General features: G+C 39.6%; 1 protein-coding gene across 1 annotated transcript; it reads left to right on the forward strand.

The window, feature by feature from the left end:
• The first annotated feature begins 1,135 nt into the window (after positions 1-1,135).
• Positions 1,136-9,600, forward strand: ppp1r7 (protein phosphatase 1, regulatory (inhibitor) subunit 7). The gene is made up of 10 exons (XM_010883555.5): positions 1,136-1,242; positions 1,956-2,051; positions 2,550-2,605; positions 2,688-2,753; positions 2,908-3,038; positions 3,255-3,417; positions 4,868-4,984; positions 6,484-6,588; positions 6,781-6,867; positions 7,244-9,600. Exons 1-10 carry the CDS (start codon positions 1,203-1,205, stop codon positions 7,418-7,420), a joined length of 1,038 nt encoding a protein of 345 aa, XP_010881857.1. The 5' UTR covers positions 1,136-1,202; the 3' UTR covers positions 7,421-9,600.
• The last annotated feature ends 408 nt before the right edge of the window (positions 9,601-10,008 follow it).

Below are 10,008 nucleotides of genomic sequence, written 5' to 3' on the forward strand. Positions count from 1 at the left end.
TGGTCGATCATTATGGAATAGCAAAACAACACCCCTCACATTTCTGTAAATATTTGATTTTATCTTTTCATGTGACAACACTGAAGAAATGACACTTTGCTACAATATAAAGTAGTGAGTGTACAGCTTGTATAGCAGTTTCATTTGTTGGCTCTAGACTTTCCAGTTTCCACTATACGTACGAATTCAGGACTTGGGATTGGGGTTCCCAGAATTGGGGTTCAGATAGGGAGAGTTAACTATCGATGCGATTTGGTTTTCGGGTTACGAAAAATAAAAGGCGATATTTTTGTCGCAGTAAAATAAAATAAACAATAACGCCATGTTCGGTTTGTTTATAATACGGTGTTTGAACTTAATTTGAACTTAATAAAACGAATTTCTTCCGCAAACTCCTGCGTCCGGCTTCTTCTCCACCTATAGGCTACTCGTGACACTGCAACTGTAAGCCAGTGTTTTCATTATTTAGTTAAATAAGTATTTTGTCAAAACTATCTACCTTTAATATTAGGATTTGGTAGATTTTTGAGGTAATTTTGTGTTATAGGTTCTGCAGGCTGCGTCTCGGTCTCTGCGCTCCGTTTTTCTTTTGAGTCAATGGCATGGTTCCACTTTAGGACATCTACTTTGTCATAATCGAATTATAGAATAATATAGATCACGGGCTATTTTTATTATTATTTTTGGTAAATTTTAGATTGTCCAGGCCTAACGACGCCACTGCTGTGCACTGATGCTTTATTTTCTTAATTTTTTCAGGGATGTTTGTTAGATCGGTGGAAAACAATTACTTGAAGCCTAAGACTAAGCAAATTATACACATGGCTCGATTAGCACAACATGCCGCGTTTTCGCGGCACGTAACGCGTCAACCCGCAAACCTAAAGTCCAGGGCTTGGCACCGAAAGAGCCGGGCTACTCGGCCACGGCCGGTGTCAATGGAAACAAACATTTCTGGTATTTAGGGTAAAACACCAGTGGAAACGAGGCAATATGGGCAGCTGACCCTTGCTGTTTAATTTACAAAATGTTCATCATTGAACACCCTTAAAAAAAATGTTTATGTGATTTTAAATATTTTACAGTACGCAGATAAATGGTCATTTTTTTGCCAGTGGCGCACCCAGAGTCCAAAACATAAATGCAGCCTTGTAATTGGCTGAGGAGATTGTTAACCAAGGGGAGGGTTATCGGAAGCAAACATGGCTACCCTGTCTGTTGGAGAGCCTCTAGAGATGGAAGGTGAGTGAAGATTGAAAATGAGCCAACACAGATGGTTCATCATAACATAGATATATCAACGAATCTTCCCCCCGAATGTATGTCGACGGGAGTGATATTTTGGGCCAGCGGGACTATGCCCCAGTTAACTGGCTAACGTAACGTTAATATTGTTAGGTAACGTTAGCTGTTAGCTTTCCTAGTAGCTAGCTTTATCGTTCAATACCCGTTTGTTTTCGTTTGCAAGTATTCAGCCAGATACGTAGCATAACGAGCTAGTTTGTCTAATTCTGCAAATGTCATCCGTATGTTTATGTGCGTAACTAACTAACAAATACACAATAATGACCAACTCATCCACTTACAAGGAAGTTACGTTAGCCTAGCAACTGTACTTGAAGTGGGAACATCTCATTTGGTCTGTCACAGTGTCATCAGATGTTGCTAGAAAGATGGTTGGTCCCTGCAGTGCTAGCAAGCCGAGTAGCGTGGACGTGTTACACAAAATGTTGTCGTATTTCTAAACATCTAGGTCGAAAATAATTATTACTTAGTAATGATTAACTTGCTACTAATAAGCTATAGTAGCTACCAGTACATACCCCCCACCCCTCCCCCCATTTCAGATCACCTAAGCTTGTTCCGTTGTGTTCACATTTTCGTAAATCACCAAACATCATTATTTGGCTAATTGATTTACACTGACTGGCTTCTCCCGATTCCCTGTTTTGTAGTGGACCGAAAAGGAGAGTCGGAGGAGTCTGGAGATGATGAGACCCGGAGGAGGAGCATCAACGGGGAGGTTGACCCTAGCCAGACTCCTTCGACAGGTGATACCTCTAACACGTTGTTACAGAAGCAATCAGACTGAGTGTTTCAGTACCTTCCTCTAGAGCTGGAACTAACGGAAAGCTATCCACCCAGCTACTTATTGCATACATTTTGCCAATATTGTTAACGTTGATAGGTAGACTTACCTGTAGTAGTAGTTCAAGTTAATGTTTTTAACACTGGCATTACTATGGCTTTTTAGAAATTCACAATCTCTATTTTTATTTTTTATTGAAGAAAGTACAATGGTAAAAGTTGGGCAAGATGGGCAGTTAGTTGGTAGTGGGCCGGATGCAGACTATGTAATAGTTTAAAGCGTCACACACACAAACATTATTGAAAGCTAGCATAAAAAATATTGTATTGTAAATATTGCTGTGGATTTGGTTCATGTCATCCAACTGTGCCTTTTTTCTGTGTTTGTATTGCAGATGAATGATTTAGCTTTTTGCTGTTAAAAACCCCTCCTTAATAATGTCTGACTTTGTCATTTGCAGTGAAAGAGGAGTCTCCTGTTGATATGGATACCATAACCCTTGACCCAGAGGAAGAGGTGAGGTTATATACCTTAGGGAGATATGGATGTTATTTGCAATACAGTTCTGTCTTAACACACCCACCTGTCATATTCCCAGGATGTTGACCTTGTCCACTGTCGGATTGGGAAAATCGAGGGACTGGAGGTGTTGACGAAGGCTAAGGTATGTACATGGACAAATTGAAGGCCCTTAATTCATAGTGAAAACATTACATACCTATTTATAGAAAACATATGGGATATTATCACCCAGGAGTTCAGTCGTCTGCAACACAGTATTTAAATGCTGCATGTTTCTGGTGCGTGCATGCGCATAGACACTCTCTCTAAGGCAGAACCTGATCAAGAAGATTGAGAACCTGGATACGTTAGTGACGCTGAAGGAGCTCGACCTCTACGACAACCAGATTCGGAAACTGGAAAACTTGCAGACCCTCACTGAGCTACAGTGAGTGATTGGTCCAATCATTGCTAGCACAATGCAGCTGACTTGAGGTTGTGTCGATGACCAGCCTTTCATTACTAAACGTTAATAATCTCAATGTGCATCCCTCCCTCAACTTAAGCTGACTAAACCTTGTCAATTCCTGCATAACCTTTTCATGGAAATGTTGGTGTAAATTTGAAAATGTAACATGTTTTTATTTTTCACTTTGATCTGCAGTCAGCTGGATGTGTCCTTCAACCTGATCAGGAAAGTGGAAGGTCTGGAGCGCCTGACGTTGCTGAAGAAGCTTTTCCTGCTACACAACAAGATCAGTCACATCACCAATCTGGACCATCTCACCAACCTGGAGATGCTGGAGCTGGGCTCCAACCGCATCCGGGTGAGACGGCTGTTAAGGGTCCGAGGTCATGAAGGTCCCACGTGGTCGCTTGCATATTCACAAAATTGAAAGATGTACATCATATGTCGCCACACAATGAGTGTCTTGGAATATATTTATTTAGCCTGAAAGCCCACTGTACATAGAATTGGAATGTGTAGGCCAAATAGGATACATGTCCTCCAAGTTTCTCAATGCAATTCTGATGTTCCTTCACATGGTTTATAGTTTAAAAAACAATCCTGATAGGTAAGATGGTATGTTCACAATATTTTTATATCCCGTATGTTAACAAAACATGCAAATAAATAATGCATGAATGCTGGGTAATTTTAGCACACTCGTTCCACCTTTTGAATGTTACATTTTTTAAAGGGGTTTCTCTACTAATACATAACCTATGCCAAAACATTTTATAAAATCAACATTTCCATTCGTTTTATCTTCTAATAATCTGTTGGTTGAAAATTCTGGGATTTGTAATAGTACAGTTCAAGCATTGGCTTAGTTTACATAACTACAAATGCTTTTTCATTAAACAAGTCAGACAATGAAACCATAGAGAAAGCTGAACCCTGAGAAGAGGGAAGAATTGTGAGCCACCAGTATGTGTGTTTGTCTGAGTAAAGGGGAGAGGCAAGCGGTTTGTTAGGGAGAAAATTATTTACAATCTTGTTTAACACAAACTAGCTTAATGGTAAATCATAAATGTTAATCACTGTCAATCAGTAATCTGAGTAACAATATAGAGCTCTGGGAAAAATTAAGAGACCACTGCGCCTTTTTCTTTCCGTTCCAAAAAAGTTGAAAAGGAAAGTTTTGAGTGAGGAACAGAAGCGTTCAATTTGTAGTGGTCTCTTTATTTTAACCCTTCTGTTCCTCACTCAAAACCTTCCCTTTGAACTTTTTTGGAAAGGAAAACGTGCAGTGGTCTCTTTTTTAATTTTTTCCGGAATTGTAGGTTTAGATAAAGAAATTGATAGAGTTTATCACTGTGACAAATGGTTCAAAGTGTCTGCAGGGGCCATTACATGCATTTGTGAGCATTTCTCTGTAAAAAAGACAGGAGGGGAAGCACTGGTTATTAGAATGAAATCATAACAGCAGGCTCAACGAACACCCCACTCTCGTTTTTACTGACAGCGAAATCAGCCAATTGAGCGCCGAGCATTCCGTACCATGTGATTGACATGACAAAATCTGGTTTTCAGTAACTTACTCTGGTCACGGATAATGTCACTACATCATGAGATTATATTTGCAGGATACAAATTCCTCAATCATTACAATACTTGTTTTGTCCAATCGGTATGCACACCAAATTGAATACCTTTGGAATGGAACATGTCTCACAGTTGATGTAAAGAGGTGAGGAAAGTGACTGACCTACCTAGATTACAAGCTTTCCTTTGACATACGTTTGAGTGTGCGTGCCTCTTTGTGTTTCCAGCTAATTGAGAACTTAGACGGGCTGACCTCCTTGACAAGTCTGTTTCTGGGCACCAATAAGATCACACAGCTGCAGCATCTAGAGGGCCTTCACAACCTGACAGTCCTCAGCATCCAGGTACACATGCTGTAGCTCAGGGCTACCCAAACCTGTTTCTGGAGATTGTTTTCCATCTGACCCCAGTTATGACTAACACAATTTATTTTCTTAATGTTTACCAGGTACGTATACTAAAAACAGATTCTTATTTATAGCAGCAATTCTTAACTGTCTCATTCATTAACAGAACAACAGGGTTTGTTACCTCATCGGCTCATGTATTAGAACCAGAAACCTTTTGTTTTCTCTGGCTAGGCTACATGGCCTCTGATTCATCTTTTCATCCAGCTAATTATTAGAGTCAACTGTATAAAATCAGTGAGACGGAACCTACATGACATTGCTCTCCAGGAACAGGGTTGGGCAGCCCAGCTGTAGCTTATGTACACTTCAGATTGATAGTGCCTACTCTCCAAGCTCTATGATTTCCCATGCTGACTGGAAGGTGAGTACATTACAGTGCATTGAAAATTTATTCAGACTCCTACAGATTAGCAAATATTTTCAATGAAAAACTGAAAAATCACATTTACATAAACAAATCATGCCTTTTGCTAGACACTCAAAATATAACTGTGTAATTTTTCCATTAATCATCCTTGATATATAGTTTGTGAAAAGGAACCCTAAAGGACACTTTGACCATGAGAAACAAGATATTTTGATGAAATCAAGATGAAGCTCTCTAGCCTGACTGCCTACTGTTACATGGAGAACCAGGCATCGTTCATCACCTGGTCTGTAGTGTCTCTACGGTGAACCATCATGGTGGCAGCATATTGCTGTAGGGATTTTATTTAAGGGAATAGGAGAGTAGTTCAGATCAAGTGGAAGATCAACAGAGCAAAGAACAGACAGATCCTTGATGAAAACCTGCTCCAGAGTGCTCATTAACCCAGACTGGGACGAAGGTTCACCTTCTAACAGTATAATGAGGAGTGGCTTCTGGAGAAGTCTGTGAATATCCTTGAGGGGCCCAGAGTTGAACCTGATTGAACATGTCTGAAGAGACATGAAAATGGCTGTGCAGTGATGTTCCCCATCCCAACCTGAGTAAATGGGTCTGAATACTTATGTAAATGTGATATTTCGGTTGTCATTTCTAGTGAAAGCGGACACTTTTTTTAAATTTAAACATTTCTAAATCCCTGTCTAGTTTTATTCTCGGCCATTATGGGGTATTGTGTAGACTGATGACGGGCAAAAATACATTTAATCCATTTTACAATAAGGAAGCAATGTAACAAAATGTGGAAAAAGTGAAGGGGTCTGAATACTTTCTGAATGCAATTCATATAGACTGTCACATTTTTCTTTAACCAACCCAATTATATTGTCGAACTGACAAAATATAAGTTGTTATGTAGACTATACAATCTATTTATATTTCTGTAATTTGATGGTGACACTCTAAAGACAGTGTAATCTAATTCCCTGTTTACAAAAAGGTAACATATTTATATTTTTGAAATGTTGGTGTCTGAGGATATGTTATTTTTATTTTGTCTTATTTCCAGAGTAACCGCATCACCAAGATGGAGGGCTTGCAGGGTCTGGTCAACTTGAAGGAGTTGTACCTCAGTCACAACGGCATTGAGGTCATCGAGGGTCTGGAGAACAACGTGAGTTAACGGGAGCTGTTGGGCTGCCTGGAAATAAACCAATTGAATAATATACTCCAAACTCTGTACACACAGCCAGTTTATTTTGTCATTTGCAATGTAGTTGTGGCTGAATGTTAGTTCAATGGTAAATATTCTGCTGCAAATTAATTTGAAGTACTGTCTCTATTTATAAACTTTGTCCATATACAGAAAAAGCTGACCACTCTGGACATAGCAGCTAACCGGGTGAAGAAAATTGAAAACATCCGTCATTTAACCGAACTACAAGAATTTTGGGTAAGCATAAAGATGGGAGGGATGTGGTGAAGTATTGGAGACAGAGGGGATGAAGAACTGATGGGTCATTTAAAACAGATATCTGTCACTTTTCAGACATGGATGTTTAATGTTGCAGATGGGAAAACTTTCTGAGTTGTCATACGTCTAATGTAATAACATTCTCTATCCTTGATAGTGTTGGAAAGATGCTTCCTTTGTGTCTATGGTGTCATAGTGCTAGTACATGCATGGGCAGCACCTTTGAGGCTATTTAAAGTAGTTAATTTCAGTGTACTTTTCCCATCCTAGTGACTACAATAAAATGGCAGATACCATGTGTTTTCTTACAAGTCCTCTAACCTGCTCCATGATTACCCCCTGCCCCCCTTTCCAGATGAATGATAATCAAATAGAGAATTGGTCAGATCTCGATGAGCTGAAGAACGCCAAGGGCCTAGAGACGGTGTACTTGGAGAGGAACCCGTTACAGAAGGATCCTCAATACCGCCGAAAGATCATGCTAGCTCTGCCCACCGTACGCCAGATCGACGCCACCTTCATCCGTTTCTGACCCGGCCTCATGCCCCAAGGTTCAACCACACAGTGTTCCACCCCACCACCTTATGGACCTCTGCTCACTGCTCTCATTGACCACAGATGCATTACATACACTGACTTAACACCAAAAACACTACCCACCCCCCCCCCCCACACACACACACACACACTGTCATACTGAGAGACACTTAGCTGCAAACCACCTTACACACATGTAAACGCTTAAATTCATCCAATAATTGGGCTGGGAGGAGCTGGGGGGTGTCAAAAAGATCCCTTAACCAATTTGATACACCCCTGCCCTTTCGGTTTCCCACCTCTCCTCCACTTAGTGTGTAGGACGTCAGGTATGGAACACCAGCCCCTCATGTATGTCTGTCCTACTTTGCCCTGAAGAGGGAGAAAATGTAGACAGGCTGTTTATTTTTTGTTTGTAGCTGGAATTGCACTGCAGCTGGCTAGAAGTGGTCAGGTAGGGGGGGTCTTTTGGACAATTTGAGGGGTCGTGCAAGTGTTGACTGTTTTCTTCAGGAAGGTCTACACTCACCAGACATAAGTCTTATTTTAAAGAATGTAAAATTATCAGATGTGTAGGATGTGATGCTACAGTAATGGCTGCCTTATCGCTGCAGGGTCCGGTGTTGGCGAATCCTACTCAGTTGGTTGCCATGGGGATATTTAACTCTTAACAATAAACTGCCCCCCTGCTGTAGATGAATAATAAATATATGCCATTTAGAAGACACTGTTATTCATAGTGACTCTGTCATGCTTGCATGCATTTTAAGTATCGATGGTCCTGGGAATTGATCTCAGAATCTGGGCATTTAAAACATCAGGCTGTACTAACAGAACTAGATATGAACCATTACATTACACACAGAGCAATGGGTACATTACATTAAAGACATTATGTAATGGTGGTATTTCAAATTGACGGACTGAACATAATTCACACCCTGTCACATCAAAGAGGGGTACTATTTGAAGTTGATTTATAACTAGTTAGCTTCAGGAGATTGATTGAAAATGTGCTACTGTGACTGCTAAATTATGGCCATTTGAAGGAACAAAATATTAATTAGGTAAAAACAAATGCAAAATGGAAACAAGATCCTCTGAATGGATAGGTTTAGATTAATTTTGAGCCGTTTCACGCTTAATGGACAGGAATCCGTTGCTTTACACAGTAAGATGTGGAGAGAAGCTGTTTTGCCATAGGATTTGCCTAAAGGATTTCACTTGTTTCTGTGTTGTTTTTTATTTTACTTAGTTTCTCAAAGTATTTAACATCCCTGGGAGATGTTTTACTTTCGATTGTAAATATTAAACATTTTATCTTACATTTAACCTCCTAATTGATGTGAATCTGCAAATCTATCAAAATTAACCAACAATTAGTCAGGGTGGCATTCATTACTGAATCCTCATACCTTTTATTTAATGGGGGAATTTATTTCAAAGAAACTGACAATCTTATAACACTTCCATCCAAGTGAATTGTCCAGCTAGCTTTTTTTGGATCATCTTTATTTTACACTTCAGTTGAAGTTTCTGAACAGAAATTAGCTCAGATTATTTATTGACCTTCCTGAATGGGGTCTGTTTGTGTGAAAAAGCTTGTACCTCTCTGTTCATAGGTTAAAGCCTGACAGATTGTACAGGTGGGCAGAGAAACACACCCTTTGACTGTTGAATGTGGAAACAAAGAAGTGTGTGGCGTGAACCATTTTAAACCATATTGCACGGCCCGTCTTTATGCAGTGCATCAACGGGTTTGGAAGTTGTGTGTAACCACAGATCTAGGGACTGATGAATCTTCTGTACCCCCAAACTGATTTGTTTTTAACCTTAACCATTAGATTAGTGGAATGTCTGGATCAGTGGTTAGGGACAACACATTCCTTCCTGCAGATTGAAAAGTAACAAGAGTGCAAAATATCCAATATTAAATGTATATGTAAATGCAATGTAAATGTTTTCAATGACTGACACCTCCCCTTGCTATAAAAGTGGTCAGTTCTATGTAACATCAGCTCAACTAGTCCTAGTCCCACTGAAGGATTCAGTGAACAATGCCACACAGCTACATTTTGTTTTCTGCATATTTTTAAATACATTTGAACAAGCGCTTGGTTGACTGTTTCTGAACTGAATGTATTATAAAAGACTAAATAAAGTTACTTCAATTTACATGATTGTCAAAAAATTCTTATGTCACAACTGACCTATTAAATTTTCAGCAACTATTGTATGAGCGGTGTACAGTTGTGCTCAAAAGTTTGCATACCCTTGGAGAACTGTTAATATATGTACCATTTGTAAGAGTGAGCAGGCAAAACATGTCTTTTATTTCTTATGTGATTCACATTCAACTGTAGGTCATAACAGAATGGCACAATCATAAAACAAAACATAGCAACAAAGAAGAAAATTAACTGACACCTATTCAAAGATCTGGATACCCTTAGTTCTTAATACTGTGTTTTTCCCCCTTTAGCATCAATGACAGCATTCAGTCTTTTGTAATAGTTGTCTGAGGCCCTGAATTCCTGCAGGTGGTATAGCTGCCCATTCGTCTTGGCAAAATGTCTCCAGATC

The sequence above is a fragment of the Esox lucius genome, chromosome 3, assembly GCF_011004845.1.
Source record: "Esox lucius isolate fEsoLuc1 chromosome 3, fEsoLuc1.pri, whole genome shotgun sequence".
In the NCBI taxonomy this organism is placed as follows: Eukaryota; Metazoa; Chordata; class Actinopteri; order Esociformes; family Esocidae; genus Esox; species Esox lucius.

Bases quoted from the DNA above. Each gene is read 5' to 3' on its own strand.
- ppp1r7 (XM_010883555.5), top strand. From the start codon at position 1,203: ATGGCTACCCTGTCTGTTGGAGAGCCTCTAGAGATGGAAG. The intron at 2,052-2,549 runs GTGATACCTCTA...TGTCATTTGCAG, and splicing joins TAGCCAGACTCCTTCGACAG to TGAAAGAGGAGTCTCCTGTT. The intron at 6,589-6,780 runs GTGAGTTAACGG...GTCCATATACAG, and splicing joins TCGAGGGTCTGGAGAACAAC to AAAAAGCTGACCACTCTGGA.